This window comes from Genypterus blacodes, unplaced genomic scaffold (genome assembly GCF_046128005.1).
Source record: "Genypterus blacodes isolate CSIRO-AG114 ecotype Tasmania unplaced genomic scaffold, CSIRO-AGI_Gbla_v1 ptg000073l_1, whole genome shotgun sequence".
Lineage (NCBI taxonomy): Eukaryota > Metazoa > Chordata > Actinopteri > Ophidiiformes > Ophidiidae > Genypterus > Genypterus blacodes.
In genome coordinates this window covers 5139799-5157324 of record NW_027466883.1, presented here as the reverse complement: position 1 = coordinate 5157324, position 17526 = coordinate 5139799, and the positions used below count along the sequence as shown (strand labels likewise).

At 45.7% G+C, this 17526-nt stretch overlaps 1 protein-coding gene across 1 annotated transcript in view; it reads right to left on the bottom strand.

Annotated features, from left to right (window-relative positions):
• The window catches only part of LOC143006008 (glutamate receptor ionotropic, NMDA 3B-like), a 51343-nt gene that overhangs the window by 16767 nt on the left and 17050 nt on the right, over positions 1-17526 (bottom strand). Inside the window, exons 2-3 of the mRNA XM_076157312.1 lie at positions 5064-5752; positions 379-881 (exon numbers count right to left, since the gene is read on the bottom strand). Of these exons, the coding sequence (XP_076013427.1) occupies positions 379-881; positions 5064-5752 (1192 nt within the window). The remainder of the gene's footprint in view (positions 1-378; positions 882-5063; positions 5753-17526) is intronic.

The following is a 17526-nucleotide window of genomic DNA, read 5'->3' as shown; positions in this document are numbered from 1 at the left end:
TCATCTCTGGACTAACCTGATAAGGAAAGATCAAAAACCTTTTAGAGATCCATATCATTTGGCTGCTATGAGAGAATCAATTTTAGGAGATTATACACATTGAGAAAATGGGCCACAACTCATGAATGCATAGTGCAATGCTATGAAACTAAACTGCAGAGTTAAAAAATCCAAATCTAGAGGTTCACAAAATTCACCATGTATATATATGATTACTGCGATACAGAGGGTTTGTGTATAGTAAACCACACAATATACTGGAGTATAGTGTCGGCTCAGGAGCAGCTATTGGTCATCAACATGTAGTGCATACATGTGTGAAGTTTAAGTGTTTCTTTCACCATGTACCTTACAGACAAATGGCTAAACGAAACTCACCAGTGCCCTCCCAGTCCACTGCTGTAGCGTTTGGATTATGCAGCTGGTTGATGAGCGTCTGGATTATGTCGGTTCGATTGGTTTTAGGGTCCAAACAGAGCTGACCAGCTGGACAGTGTCCATCTTCATCCACCTCCCGCGTGAAGACAAATGGATGTTCCACCAGCGTCACCACCCTCAGGCGGTGCCCCTCCACCGAAAGTCCCGGCCTCCAGCGCCCGCCAATGTTACTGTCGCCCTGGCCGTCCCCTCCTCTCACTCCGGCTCCGAGACCCTGTCCCTTGCCACCGCCAAAGCCTAAAGTTCCCCGCAGCCCCACCACCCCCGCCTCCAGATCCAGCCTTCCCCTGGTCCACTGGCCAACTGTGACCCAGGCTGGCTGGCCCAGTGCGCCTCTTTTCAGGCTCCAAACATGGAACAGCTGGGAGGAGAAGACCCGGGAGAGGGCGGGATCCACGTGGATTTGGCCCGTGGCCCCAGTGAAGGAAGCGTTAGCGAAAAACCTCAGGGCAGAAAGAGAACAAGGCAGTATTAGAGAGAGAGAACAGAGAAAATTGACATTGTCTGCCTGAGAAAAGTTGCTTGTCGGGTAACTGGACTTGGTAGTGAAGACTTAAAGACATTGTCTGGGGTTTCCAGACAAATAAAGTATGATTATAGTTTTTTAATACTTGGAATAAGAGGAAAAACTATCAATCCTACAAACAGACATGGGCTGGCAGTGGAGCTTCAGTGAGTCCACTCTTCCAATTGGTAATTGCATCTCCTAGAAACTCATAATTAAAAGTTAATGCAGTGCAGTCAGAGTCTGCTGCTATCTGCCAGTCCATACCCACAGTCATTGCTATTCGGTTCACACGCTTGGTGGCCTGTGTTGGTCTTGGTGGAGACGATCAGGCGGCGTCTGAAAGTGAACTCATATTCGGACGGACTCGGGTGTGTTTGATTACGTCTTGATTAGTAGGGGATTGTCACGACGTCATAACCTATCGTAGGGGCGGTTTTGCAAATGTTAACGTATGCAGGGATCACCGGCTTTCATGTGGGTATTGAACCGTGCAGGGATTGTTGATTATGTCTGGGTCACGGCTAGAAACGGTACGTTATCCTTCCTGTCTTTAGAAAAGGTTGTCGAGTGGATTTCAGAGCCTGTCTTCCTTCTTTATTTTATCATCCTGTTATTTTCCTTCACCTCTCTGCTCTGGGTCGTACATAAATATATAAATGAAGAGAGGAGCGCTTCTGCTGGTGAATTTCCTCTGTTAAATATGGGCTATGCTTAGCTGAAAAGACTGAATTTATCACAAGGGCCATAAACCTCACCGCCAAGCCTATAGGCGATGTTAAAACCTGTCTGCACGCCGTAAAGTACAACTGCAATGTGTGCACGTGTGTGTGTGCTTTTTTTTTGTGTTTATGTTCACTGTCCACCATCTCCCTGTGTCTGGGTTCACTTTCCTCCCTCGCCGTTCCTTCAGTGCCCGGTTTAGAGATTCCCTCATCGCCAATCCTTTCGGAATGAGATTAAAAAAGGGCTTCTGATGTGAAAGTTAGGCATTCTCGTCTCGTTCTCCGTGCTAACTTGTGTTTCCTCATCAGCAGCACTCTCTCTCTTTCTCTCCCTCACTTTGTCTTTTGCAACTATAAAGCGGAAGTGCAAGCCTTGCCTTGAGCTGAAATCACTCATGGTAATAGCGCGGCTGAATCATCATATCCCACAGACAGCAGATTCATCAATTCAAGCACTCCCTTACTTGTACATAACACTGCACCGGCTCAAGCTGGCCACAAAAATTTAACTATGGGTTTCACTTTCCACCTCTTATCTGAACACAGGGAGGAATTATCTGAGTAGCAAATATCCCACTTTCTCCCACAATTCGTGACAGCTCTTGTGCTCCAGATAAGAAATGTTTTGCGCTATGACAAATTCCTCCAGTGCCTTTAACCTTTCCGATGTGGGTTCAGCTGTTGTGGCGCATCAGGCCAGATAACTCCATTTGAAGAATGACTGGGGGTGACAAAAGGCAGCCGGCGGTGTCAGAAGTCTGCAAAGAGAGGGACAGCTTCCTCTCGCTCACACCTGGCTCCCCTCACACACACACACACACAAACACACACACACACACAGTCAAAATAAATGCCAGCTGCGTCTTGGGGGTAAATGACGGCTCTGTAACAAAGTCTCGGGCGTGTCTCTCCCATTTCTTATCACTCCATCTTCTTTAGTTTGGAGGAAAGTTTACTCCGCCCCCCCACCTCCCCCTTCTTTGTCTGTGTGCTGGGATGATAGGATGGTTGCTGGTTTCGATGGTCTTTAATCTTTTCGGGGGAGATAAAATCAGCGTGACAGCAGTTGTCTGAGAGATGCCACTGACAGGCAGACCGGCAGATTTCACTTTGATAACAACAACTCTATATCTATTCCCCCCCTTCTTTCATTTCCCCATCTTCTGTCATATCTCTGTTCACACAAAACTCCCTCTTCACATTCTTTGAATCTATCCCTATATTCTTTTGGCCCTTCCTATCAGCTATTTGTTCATATTTTTACTTCTTTCCATGTTTCTGGCTAATGTTTTTACAGAGAGTAGCACAGAGGGATTTTTCATGCTGGAAATTTTGAATAAACACCAACACGAGTAGTTGACTGCTCTTATTTCTATTCTAGTTTTATTCCTCTTACATCTGTAGGCATCCTCTCTCTCTCTCTCTCTCTCTCCCTTCCTCCCTCCTTTCCTCGCTCAGTCCCTTGGGCATTGAGCTGTTAATTGCCTTTTCCACGTGGAAGTCTTTAACTTCCCTCTGCTTTGTTAGGGCTTCTTGAAGCAATGGCAGAGTCTGGCTCTTGCAGGGCTGGGATAAGAATCAGGGAAGACACTGGAGGGTAAAAATTCTAACTGGACGGGCTGGAATGGCACGATAGAAAATGGCCTTTTATTAGTCTCTTGGCACAAAGGTCACGGAGTCTATATTATTAGAGGGCTTTGCTGATAGTCTAGACTTTGTCCCAAATGGGTCTTCATAGAAAGATTGTGATTTTCCTCCGTATCCCAATGAATATTCAATCACTTTAAACAAAACTTTTAAATTAGTGTAATAGAACGAGCTTTAACTTGTTGCATTTGCGATGATTAATAACAATGTTTTGAAACACAAAGCTCACTTTGCTCATCTCGGCATCTGTTGCAGCAGAAACTCAACGCTGTGAGAGAATGCAGGTAGCGATTATGTGGGTGTGTGTTGACGATTTTGCTTAGTCGGCAGGCGCCTCATGTGTTCAGTATTTGCCGTGGGCCCAGCTCATACCACAAATCCTTCCCTTACCACTTCCACACGATCACAGAAGTTGGATACACCGTGTTGTATCCCTTCCCCCGCTTACGAAATATCAACTGTCAACTGAAATTTGACAGAAAGGGATTTAATTTTGGAGTGAGGGCACAGTGGAGGCTTCGTTATATCACTCAGTGTCAGCCATTTCTTAAGACGGTTTAGTAAGTATATGCCTGGCTATTTTGTTATGTGCAAAAGTGAGGACGTTAGGGCTTTCTTCTGTTTGAAATGAAAATATTCCTTGGATTTAATGTGTACTTCATTATGAACTTACGTGCACACCCTCAACATAGGTTGGTGTTATCTCTGGCCACACCTTGACAGAGCCCATGAAAGCTGTCAGTGGCTCCTTTACAACCTGCGGGTATTGAAGCAGCAGCAGCAACAGCAGCGGCAAAACAGGAAGGAGACAAACCTGTGACAGTTTGGGAATCTGTATGCCATAAAGACCTCCTCCACACCCCCAGCATGACAGTGCTATTCAGTAACGCCCCCAGAGTGCAGAGGACAGACAAGGACAGCAAGCAGACCGTACAGTACCATAAGTGGAGCCGGCAACTCCACACAAAAATGTCACTTGGAAACCTAACAAGCTCACAGACCTACAGTGACATGACTGTCAAAGTGAAACCGCAAGACATCAACAAAAGTACTGGTCAGTATTTGTGTGACCTTGCCTAGGAGCCGAGGATGGCAAAGTGGAAGCAGTGGTTGCAAGTCCATCTCCACCCCAATCCACAATTCTGTTATGTGGTTTGCGTTAATTACCTCTGCTGAGAAAGCACGTTTTTGCTTTGGTTTGTGTGTGTGTGTCGGTATGCCTGTGGGTTGCAAGATAACTGAAAAGGTTACTGATGGAAGGTTTTAACATGGATACGGATCATTAAAATGTATTTTTAGGCCATAGACAACCATTCAGACCTGTGTTAACTCCATGTTGCCACTAGATGGTAGCAGAGACTAAGGACGGTACAGCCCACCTTCAACTCCCAACACTCACGACCATGAGATCCAGATCAGGTGGTCAGGAAAGCAAATGAGTACATTTTCAGAAAGGAGCTGCATCTATGATACATACAGAAGGATTTACAAACAAAAACCCCACCACCTTCTGGTTGCAATCTCGATTTATAGAGCACAAACTGTTTCAAAGTATCTCAACCTATTCAGCTCTATCTAGAACAGTTTGAAGAAATAGAAGATCCTTACTATGGGTACATTTTCAAGGTCAAGGAGTCGAGATTATAAAAGGAAAATATATAAAAAAATGCAAGTTTTGGTTGTTATGGTTAGAGAGAAATGTGTGTCTGTGTATGTGTGTGTTCACGTGTTTCAGTTTGTGGGCCTACCTGGCCAGGTACTGTCCTGAAGAGGGCAGCTCCAGTCGGTTTGGTTTGTCATAACAGTTCACCATGTTCTGGATAAGAGCCAAGTCTGGCCTCACCATGGTTGCCGCAGTAACTGCGCGGCTGATCAACTGCAAGGCATCCCGGATGTAGAAGCTGATTGGTTTGCGGCCGACCTCCCCGTAGGCTAAAAGGCCAAGTGGACCTCCAAGAGTGTGTAGTGAATCAGGAGATAAGGGATATCCCATAATCCACTGCAGTGCTGGTAGCGAGGGGGCAAGGCGCTGAGCAGCACGCAGAACGGAGGAGAGACATTCGGGGTCAGATCCCATGAGGAGAACGGAGGAGATGGGAGAGGGGGAGCGCAGGAAACGGGCGGAGAGAATCTTCAGAGCCTCCTCCTCCCTTTGATCCTCCCTCGCCTCCCCCCTTCTGTCCCCGCTCCCAGAGGTGAGGGTCAGGTTGATGATGTCCCACAAATGCCAGGTGGATCCGCTGTGCATCTGGAGGTGAGAGAGCAATCCTTCACCCCCCTCCTCCCATCCGGGACAAATCACAGCTGCTCCTCCCCGGCCCCCCTCTCCTCGGCCTCCCCGGTCTCTCTCCCCGTCTCCCCCCTGCAGGACCGCCAGCAGCAGACTCCCCAAGGTCGATGGAGGCACACGGGCCGACATCTGGAGATGGAATCGGTTCTATTAGGGAGTGTGGGGAGGAGAAGGTGGAAGGTAGAGTTCAACAGGGGGGAGGGAAAATAATACAAATGAGAAAGAAAAGAAGAAAGAAAGCGAGGAAGATTAGAGTGGAATAAGTAACAAGACAGGTGAATGATGGAGGATCGAGTGAAAAGCAGATAAAGAAGAAGGGAGTAAAAGAGGAAACAAGAACAACAAAGATTAATAGTTGTGGCCAAACCCCAACACCTCAGGCTGAATTATGCCCATAAAAACACATTAAACTCAGCTTCTACGTGCAGCGACACACACACCCCTGCTGCTGCCATAATTCACCCTGACAGTGATCAGAACTAATCAGTCACATTTGCTCATTATCTCCCACTCTGAATGTGAAAAGTCACACTACGACAAACAGGGGGGGAGTCAATGATTTGCATCTAATCCGCAACATCACAGTAGGCTTGGCACGGGAACAGTGACATCCACAGTTCGTCCAGACGCCGGCGTTTCCAGACCCCCCCCGCCGAACACACTGGCTTGTTTCATACTCTTCCAAAATGGATAACACTGTTGTCCTTGAGTGTAGCCCACAGATGGACTTTTCCCTCCTTCCTTTGGGGCTTCCTTTTTTTCATCCAATCTCTGCCCAAGGCAAGGTGGAGGAGGAATACTGCTGTTATACTGTATAGGCTGCCCCAAGTTTAGTTTAACATGACTTAAGATGTGCTTTGGTCCATCCACTTCACTGAGCCCAGATGTTATGCAGGCACGCTGCACAATCCACAAAAAAACGCCCCATGGCACATTTTAAGATTTTATATTATCTATAAACAAATATGCCTAATAAGGTGTGCTCATATACGTCCCCGGGGCCTAATACTGCATGTAAGCCTGTGAAATACACAAACAACATGCGCAGGCTGATGAAAACGACAACCAAAACCACCTGCAACCCACAACACGTACGCCATTCAAATGGAAATGTCCCACCCAGGAGTGCAGATAAACAAAGCAACCCTGTCGTGAAAGTCCTTGAGTCCCATAAGAGAGAGGCAAAGACACCGACTGAAGTCTGCAGAGACTTTCATGAATTAATGCAGGATATGTATTTAATCGCCGAGGGGGGGGGAGGGGGTATGCGTCTATAAAGGGACGAGGAAGATAGGTCTCTCTGTTTGAACTCAACAGGGAGCGATAAAGGTGGTGGAGATATAAGGGAGGGTTGTTGGGGAGACAGCGGGGGGTGGGAGTGCCGGGTGTGAGCATTATTCAGCAGCTTCCTGTCAGGAATTAGACAGAACCTGAGCAACATCCTGCACTGTTTGTCGGAAAAAAACGTCACTAAACCCCCAAATTTGGCCACAGAAGATCAAAACCAAACCCTTTGGGCCTTTGAAGGAATGATTATGGAAATCATAGCCGCTCTCATCGTGAGTTGCCCTGGATAGGAGCCTTGGCTTAATGCCTCAAACCTAAATGTAAATGTATGGCTGTGTGGTGTTGCTGAATGAAGTACACACTGCCTGAAGCGCCAGAAATGAGGCAAGAGTGCCAGGATTAACGCCTCAGTTGGGGTCATGTGTAATAATAATCTGAGGTACATTCCACAGCTGTCAGCTGTTCCATTCCGCCGTATTTTGTTTCACTTGCACTAATTATTACCCCAAAGGAGATTCTTTTACAATTTCATTTATATTTCAGGCGTTTAGCTGCTCGCCCTTATCTCGAGTGACTTGCAATAAGCACAGGAATAGAATTACTGCGAGAGTGGAGACGTGACAATAATAACAAAGGCCATCTAGAGCGGTAGATGTTGCCTTTTCGAGTTGTTACTATTAGTGGCAGGAACAAATTAGGGTGTGTGGAGGAGGCAAAAGTGGGAAACGTGATGGGATTCAGCAGAGACAAGGTGATATGTGGCTTTCCTTGAAGAGATGAAACACTCTGCTGGCTTGACTTTAGGATGAATGACCCTCTTTTAAATTCTGAAAGGCAATCAAATCCCAGAAATTCGGCCCAGAGCAACTAAAAAACACACACGCGCACACACACACACCACTGCACTGAAGCCGGGTCCTGTTGTAATAACATTCTCTTCAGAGCCGTATTTGAATGTTTCAGCAGAATCTATTCCAGTGATATAATTTATGCTACAATCACAGCCAAGAGCAGTGTGTGCTCTGCTTAAATCATGTATTGTAAGCTATGGTTGAAAAAAGTTCAAAATAGAACAAGAAGATGGACCATAAGTGTTGGAATGAACGTATGAAGGAACAAACAGCTTTATTTTTAATGTCTGTAAACATATATAGTGTAGTTTCATTCATCTGCTGTGAACATCAGATCAATATGACACTCAGAAGCTAATAGGTGGTCAATAGGGTGAAGGTGTCGCCCTTCTGATAAACAGCAGATTAAATTTGCTCTCGCAGAAAAGTGAGAAAATCAAACCTTTGAAATCTTGAACTATTCAATCATATCAACACCAGTAACCACTAATCCAGCACCAATCAATAATTAAAGGCAGCATTTGATGTTTATCCCTGTGGCAGGTTTGTGTGAGGAATGTAGGCTCTGTGTGTGTGTGTGTGTGTGTGTATGTGTGTATGACTGAGATATTTGCTTTTAGCTTTTAGAGTCAGGACCAATTTTATAGCTTCAGTTATTGGACGTTTGACTTTTGAAATGTCATCTTTTACAGGAGCGGACAGAGATTAAGTTCACTTTTGATCTCTACAGCAGAGTAAAGCAAGAGATATTTGCCAGGGTGTCGTACTTGATGCTGTATCCAAAACGAGAGCTACAGATTACTGGCTGTTCTCTGATAAATGTACAGCCAATAATCTGTGCCAGCCTTGTCAATTCTGTTTTCCATCTTTGCTGGAACAAGCGAGACACAAACAGGTGATCTGGCCAGTCGCGGTGCTTCCTGATGCCCAGATCGGCTCAGCCCTTAGTCCAGAGTTTTCCAAGTTCAGCTAGAAATGTAACGGATGGCTTGGGTTTTGGATATCAAGTATATCATTTTACATTCCGTGCAGACCCTTGCATTGGTTTGTGTGTGTGTGCGTGTGTGTAGGTGGATGCTATGCGCTTATCTATTTCTGTCCCTAGGTAAAGATTCCATCTGTAAACATTTGGTTAATAGCAAGTCTCGCATCTAAGGACGCTAGATAAGTGCAGCTTAAGGAAATGTCAGCAGCATTCCAGAATAAAATCCATACTTCTCCTTCTACCACACAGCTTCAAACGAGGAAGGCTGAACCTCTGCCGCTAGAGGCTGACGGTTTTGATGCACTTGCCCAAAGATTCAGATAGTTCTTCAAAAAGGCTGCGCTTGGTACAAGTATAACCTCTGAGACACACACACAGACCCACACACACACACATACAGACAAAAGCACATACAGTTACATACACACTCATAAACCCGGAGGGATCATTGGGCAATGTGGAGTATGCAAACACACAAGCGCGTAAAATCCGAACAGGAGGGAGAAGCTGGGAGTAACTAAACTCATTTCTTATTTAGGCTGGCAGAGGAAAAAAAATTAACACTTCGAAGGTGCACAACCAAATTCGCAGTGCCAAAAAGAGAGAAAAACCCTTCATGAGAAACACACGAAAAAGCAATACCGGCAGTTTTAAAGTTTATTCAAAGTAGGTTGCGGATGTGTCTGTGTCTGTGTGTGCGTGTGCATGTGTCAATGAGCACTATAGTACGGCCTAAAATGTGAGATTCATCCTTCTTCCTCTGCGGCTTCAGGCGAGGGATCTGTTTAACTCGCTGCAGCTTGACTCATTCCAAAAGCCCCGAGTGGCTCCGGCTGGGCTTAACACTGCAGTCATGAATCATTTGCATCGAGCAAAAGTATCGGTCCAAAGAGCAACGGCCTGCTACCAGTTGCCTTTGTTGTTTTCATCAAGCGGCGTGGACCTCTGCCCGAGCTTCTGAACGCCTGCCTAGACGCTTCATATGCCCAAACAACACAAAGCTTGGGGGCCGGGGGCAACGCTGGAGCCAACACCGCATCACAGAGCACATTAATATTTCACCTGCACTGTCACCGCACCGGTTGCCTGGGTGTTCGGTGGAAGAAAGGGGAAGAGGAAGACATACAGTATAAACAGAGGAAGGATGAGAGAGTCAGGTAGGGGAAGGGAGAGAGAGAGAGAGAGAGAGAGAGAGAGAGAGAGAGAGAGAGAGAGAGAGAGAGAGAGAGAGAGAGAGCTGCTGGGTTGAGCATGTGATTATTCTGTTATGAGGGAAAGACAAAAAAATTATGACATCAGGAAAATGTGTGTGCATGTGGTGTGTGTGTGTGTGTGTGAGAGAGAGATTTTCTCAGCGGGAAGTCATTTCGTCCCCTCAATCACTTGAAATGAAAGGCTGAGCATATCGTAACCTGAATGTCAGACGGAAATGTCACACTGCAGACGGCGGCTTGCTGGCATGCATACAGGCATGTGCATGAAATAATCTAAATCCAATCTAGGCAATTTAATTTAACCCGCGGTGCAGAATTGGTTTTCTGTCAGAGGAATAATTCAGGAACGAGTAACATCACACGCTTGCATTGCCTCATGCATAATGAATACAAGCCTGTTGAATGTTTGTACATGATTTTTTTTTTTTTACTTTTACTTTTTTCCCCACTGTCCAAACGAGCAACAGTGATTGAATAAGGCCGGAGCTGTTTGCATAGTTAATGAGGCAAACTGCTGCAGAACTCTTCAGTTGAGCAGACGGTGGCTTTGTTTAATCTTCTACTAATTTCCGCAAGCATCCTGGCACTATGTGCAATATGGGTGACTTTAATCTCGCTTAACGATAGCGCCGGCAAATGGAGCTAAGCTTGGTGGGAGAAAGATACAGGCACTTATACACACACGTGACCACCAGGCGCACCAAACTGCCATACAGCCACACACACACACACACACACACACACACACACAGAGAGGCAAGGCAAACCAATTCCATTTACGTGCTTACACATGCATGAAAGTACTGTACGCCACGCAGCCACTCCACACACACGTTGGCTCCACACAAACACACTTAGCGATGCAGCTGCGGAGCGTTTAGCCACTTAACACAGTAAATGACTCTGGTTATCTAAGCATGACAGCCTGTTGGCTCAGAGAAAGTGATAAGAAGTAAGATAAACACTATTAGGACCGGCCACGGATTGCAAGAGAGGCTAAATCTTGTTTCACAGTTGATGGAGACGCTGCCTTGTCTTTCTCATTGTCGCCGCTGTATTACATATGCACAAACCTAACTCCATCCAATTCCGCCCAAAGGAGTCCCATGCAGCGATGGAGCAGACAACTCAGCGGGAGCTGGCGGCCTGTGGGGGAGAGGGTGATGAAAACAGCAGGCGAAATGCTGGAAGAACATTTTGAATTAGGTTTGATTAGAAAGAAATGGCTCTTGTGTTGTTTAGTCGGCTCGTAGCCGCAACAATTTGGCAGCTTGCTGGAAGTATGTGAGATAAAGTGTGTTGAGTCCATTAAGCTTAAGGACCTTGTTAGTTTCCTTGGTGGTTTGGTGGCTCGGGAGGGGAGAAGCGGTTGTCTAGGTTATACGGTGGCGTCGTAAAAAAAAAACACCATTGCAGACCTGAGCGATGGTGGGTGTTGCCATAAGTCTTGACGGGCCATGGCTCCCTCTTTTCCTCCCGGCTCTGGCTTCATTGGGTAAATGGCTCAAACAAAATGAGATTTGTCTCATTTTCTACATCAGCATCAAACCAACCAGAGCGAAGAAGATGTGTTTGTGTATCTGTGTGAGTAAAAACTAGTGTATACATCTGTGAGCGTGGTAGCGGTTGAGTATTGGCCTGTTAAAGTTGATGTCTGTGTGTGCGGGAGCGTGCGTCTGCGTGAGTAAATGCGAATGTCTGCGATTTACAAACCATTTGATGGAATATTGTTCTCAGCATGGATCCAAATTAATTTGAGTGATCAAGATGCCGAACACATCGGCGCCTCTCCCCCTGGAGCATAGCGAGCTTCTGCGGAGTAGAGAGGGAGCGAATGGCTTTTCCCTTACGCTCGCACGCACACACATAATGACACGCGCACAAACACAGAGTGATCACCTCCTCAGAGCCGCCGAGTGCTTACGGCTTTGCACATTAAGCACGAAGAAGAAGAAGAAGTTTGTGCTGCGTGATTTTAAGTCACTCAGCTTAGGGAGTACGTCTAACTACAACGCATGTGCATGTCTTAAGTATGCAAATACTTCAAAAAGTAGTCCCGGGTAAATAAAGTTATATATTACAGAGCGTTGGCTTTCATTATCAGTTGACTTCGGATTTAATGAGCCTCCGCGGGCTCATAAATACCCTGATGTCATCACTAATAATCAGACAGGAGAAACAGCAGGGGACTGAATGTGCAGTTCTGGACTGGTTAGTCAGGTCTACAGTCAGCCGGTGTTAGTGCTGAGTGCACTCTTACCACTGGTGAAGGCTGTCATCTCAGCATGCTGCATCGGCTGCTCTTTTGTCAGGAGGCGTCTTTGATCCTCCACCCCTCCTCCTCCTCCTCCCTTGCACAGATACAACCCCAAAGCAGAAATATGCTGAATGGATTCATGTATCATCCTCCTCCCCCCACAAACACCCTCTAGCCCCTCACTATTTATGATCATAATAGCTGCGGTTATTTATTAAAGAGAAGGATTGTTGTCCTTGCTCTATATAGACAATGTTGTTTTCTCTGCTGGGGAAAATATCTGTCCTCTCGACGTGGCCGGGGTGCGATATGAGGCGGCGTAGTGAATGTGATGGTGATTGATTCCTATGTTGAGCAGCGGAGAGAGGTACAGAGAGAGGCTAATCTGAGTTATGATTGCCACTGTAATCGCATTTTCTACCCCCGAATCATCCATTCCCTCTACAGTAGCGCATACATGGCGCATTCTGATTACGCCGCACATCTGTCAATAACAACGACAGGGTGGAGCAGGAAAGACCCCCCGCTCGTTCGCGAGCGCCTTTAGCTGCTTTTCCATCACTGTGATTTTATAGATCACACTTCTCTCTCTCTCTCCCTTTCTCCGTGCCGGCCGTATCTCCATCGCTCACATGGCGAGCCTGCTGGTGGTGGCATCAAGCGCTTGCAATAATTACGCCATCACGTTGGGGTGTTAAAATAAGCCGTTTTGGGTTTTCGAGGCTGGCGCAGATGCTGTCAAGGTTGAAAATAGCCTCTTGCTGGGGTGTAATTCCAACAGCAGGCAGCAAGACCAATGAGACGGCAACAATAATTTAGTTACTGCGAGAATGATACCAATCGTTCCCTCGGGTTCAGATGCAGAGTGGTGTGATGTCATTAACAGTCAGCCTGCAGGGAATATAGCTGCCAACTGAGAAAAAAAGAAAACTTTAGAGTGGGGAGCATTTACTCACACCACCACCGAAACTGAAAGCCTTACCATGCCAGTAATGAAGTGAGCTTAGGGCGCATGTTGTTGACTTAGGGCGTCGATCCAACTTTGTGAGTGTGTGTTTGTGTTTGTTTTTGTGAATGTGCATGGTTTCCTAATAGCAATGATCCCTCAATCTGGCTGTGCTGAGGACTGGAAGTCAGGCCAGACTTCCCAGGGGTGAAATAATGCACCTAAAGAAATGGAAGTCATTTAAAGCTCAGTGTTTGTGTTTGCGCAGGAGTAGGTTTTGTGAGCGTGCGTGTGTGTGTGGTTGTGTGTGCATGTGTGTGTGGATTCCAGGATGGATGGGCTCTCATTGGGCAAACGGCCTGCCTTGAATCAGGAGGGCTCTCCCCCCAGACTCCCAGATCTCCCCTTACATCCGTCTCTATAAGAGAGAGATGACAGAGAGATGGAAAGAGAGAGCAAAGGAGGTAGAAAGAAGCTGAGGAGAGGCTCAAGTGCTGGAATGAACAAAAAAGAGGCTAATTGGAGAACAGGGAAACATTTGGAAGCAAGAGTGGTGCAGAGAGAATTAGTGAACAAAAGAACTATGAGAGTCTAATCTGGATCTGGGGTAATACTCTGTGTATGACAAACGACGCCCTGTTTAGACCAGGAGTGTCTGTCTGATGTGACTGTGTGTTCCACTTGATTGAAGAGCCATTTGGGCTGGGACAGATGGGGCCCTGTATTTGGTCTAAAACCCACTTCTGATGCTGGGCTATGAAATATTCAACGAACCTGCGGAAGTACCTGCTGCAGAAAAGAGTATAAAATATGGAACTGAGTTTCATCTCAAAATGGAATACAAACCATAAAGAGAAAAAAAAAAGTCATCTCTGAAAACGATTCCAGACATCAACGTGAGACACATTTCAGATTAGTATTATAAAACAACAGACGTGAGTCATCGGAATGTCTTGTTTGGGAAATACTTCTTTTTTTACCAGATAAATATATATCACATCTTGCCTGAAATGAGATTGTGGATCCAAGTGGCTGGAACGAGTTTCTTCCACGGGGCAAAGAGCTCGGCATGGAGCCACTGCTGCTTTTCAGTTAATGCCTCCCTGGGTGGCTTTTAGCGGCCTGTCCAGATGGGAGGAGACCACGGAGCCGTCCCAGAATATGCTGGAGGGATTTCTGCCCCTGACTCCTCGCCCTTTCTTGATCGCAGATGCACTCGTGTCAAGATGTCTAATTTTGTTTTGAGTATCAACAGTTAGCTAAAAAGGGAGAGGAGTTCTGACAAGGACACAGATACAGGGCGTGCAGGCAGCGTGACGGCACTGCAACCCGTCCTGCTGGGGTGGCACAGTGGGACCCTTAAGAGTCAACACGGTCAAATCATTTGGCACAGGCCCCCGTAAAATGACTGCATCTGGAGCCGTCATTACTTTGCTTTGCCAAAAAGAATAAACATTACTAATGTTGTTCTGATGAATGACATTCTGCAGAGGATCATTTGCGACTGGTGGCTGCCGGAGTATTAAAGGCTGATAAACGTATATGTGGATTTTCTACATTGGGTTCTATTATAGTGCCTATTTTTAAACTGTTATTATATCCAGAAGGATATGCTGAGCAGGCGGAGAACTTGTTCCTTCACGGTATTGTATTGCTTGACTTTACACATTTACACACGTTTCATTACCTGAGGGGGGGGGGCACACTCCAATATAAGCCTTCACAAAAGTGCGTGTTCACCTCTTGTAGCCACATAATTTCCCAACAAGCCTTTCCTTGGATTCAAACCAGTGACCTTGTCCCCCAGCTGCTCGCCTTAAAGCTTCTACATTATGATGATGAATATGTCCTGCTGTGTTTTTCGTTAGAGCCAAAAGTACAAACAACAGCAAAGCCAATTAAAATGTCAAACTGAAGCACATGGATCTAATTAAGAGAATATTTGGTCCTGTTCCTTTTGCAAGACAGCTCTCACACGCTTTACTTTGATCTCGGGTGCACAATACGGTTGAATGTGCATGCAGAGTGCTGTTGTGAATCTTGTGATGGACGGATGGCGGAACAGCCGGTGTTACAGGTGCCACCACCAAACTTAAAGGACTAAATTGCAGCAACTAATCTGAAGTTAGGATGTTTGCTTTTTCCAACATAAGCACCGAATCCTTATCGGATCAGTCAGACGACGTCACTCTGGGTTTGAGCACCATCACAGTGTTTTGAAAGACAGTAAAAGACTGCGTTCGACAGAGTAATGATTACACTGGAGGAACCCCGCTCCCTGGTTTATACAGTCGTTAAGTGGTGTACTTCAGATCCTCTGGGGGGAATGATGCATAAAAAAACTTCACGAGTTATCTTACTGAGAACACTTGAGGTTCTGATGAGTCATCACGCATTAATGTACTTACTTAGAGAAACCTCTCCCTTTGGGTGTAACCTTTAAGCTTCCTTAAGATGCTGTGTCTAGGGGTTTTTTTTGCTGGACGTCTGTAAAGTGCTACTGTGCGCCATGTTTAATCACTGCACACCAGCATCAAACCAGCGTACACATATACTGCAAGTACATAAATGCAAAGATGGTGACACTGTAGGACATTGATTTTGGTCCAGCAGAACTTACATAAACGGGAGGTCTTAATCAATACACTTTCATTGGACCTCTTCTTTTTGGACGACATGAATTAAAAGTAAACCACTTATCTGCCTCTGTGTTCCCTCAGACGCAATATCATTAGCTGAATCAAATAAATAGGGACAATCTCTGTACTAATTCAGCACAAATCACTTATCTGCCATTAGTGTACTAGCCAGGGGGCGTAATTGGAGCAGATCATAGTAATGGAAAATAACCCGAGCTTATCAACAACAAACACAGAGGGGCAGCCCGGCCAGAGCACAGCAAAGCCCGTCAGCTCAGAGCAAAGTCAAGGGATCGGTTTGGAACTTCTCTGGGGTTACGCCTGCACAGACTGTGTGTATGACTGTGAGCTTTATGTGAAACATTTGTGCCTGCGTGTTTATTATTGTGTGTACGCATTTGTATACATGACAAAACACCTGCTCAGCGTGTCTGCACTATATACTACCACCTTTTTCATTTCAAGCAGTCATGAGCTATTCCTGCCAATTTCTTATATTTACTGTGGCTATTTATTATACAGAATGCTGATTCACTTCCACTGCAGCAGTTTGTATGAGCGTCTCCGAGCCCAGCAGCTTCCACAAATGTCGGTAAACTTGATGTGCTTTCAGATGCACTGAGACCAGTCAAGGCCGGTCAGTGGCGCTGACTCCCACAAAACGGTCAATAATGAAACTCCCCATCATGAAACCTCATCAGGTCCTTTCTCAGGCTTGGTTAAACAGTCACACTATGTGGTTACAGCTGCTGCAGGGGGAACTCCTCGGAAAAGCTCTACATTTTCCTTTTTCCGCCACTGCGACACTCACAACAAATTAATTACACTCTTCTAAGTAACAGCTCAGGTTCTCAACCTCAAAAAGTCTGCACTTTCCACTATGGTGTTGTCAGGGTAGCTTGTTAGTATACAGCACCAGTGGGACAGGCTGGTTTAAAGCCGGCGCCTTACAACATCATCCTGCAGCATGAAGGCTTGGAAACAAGGAACTGTAGTCTCTCATCGCTACTTAGAACTTAGAAAGAGCAAAACCCTTGTTTCACAGACACTGACAACACGTCCTGGAGAGCGACATGGAAACGCCTGACACTGTGCCATTTACACCACAGGGAGCTTTTCAGGAACTTTCCTTCATTTCATGCCAATGTACCAGGATCCATTTTTGTTTCTGAAACTACAGTTCTACCCCAGCATAGCGGGGTTACTAGGGTCATCAGTTCCCAGAGTCCTGAATTCCCAGAGTCTTAAGTTCCCAAGGGTCCGAAATTCCCCTGTTCAATATTCTATTAAGACACATTCATTAAACTTTTCAAATGTTTTATGTTGTCAGGGCTCTATGTTCAACTCCATGTTCTGTTCCCTGAACATGCCCACACATTAACCGTTCTGATTTCAGTTAAATTAATACATAATATCTGTCATTATGTTTGTGCATAACGTTCCACTCTACAGTCCACTGGGGGAGAACGGCAATCTACAGTTTACCCCAATATGCAGGATGTAATTAATATGATTGTATTTGAACATCAGCATGAACGATGGTGAAATGTATACAACAAACTGAAGAAATGCCTATTGAAGCCTATAAAACACAGGAAATGGTGCAAAAAGGAACAAGACGATAAGTACGGACATGTCCAAGCCCTCACTTATGCTAAAGCATAACTCCAGCTTTAAATCATCCACTTTATATCATTTCAAGGACGCACTGGGTGGGGAACATTGTGTGATATATAGACCTG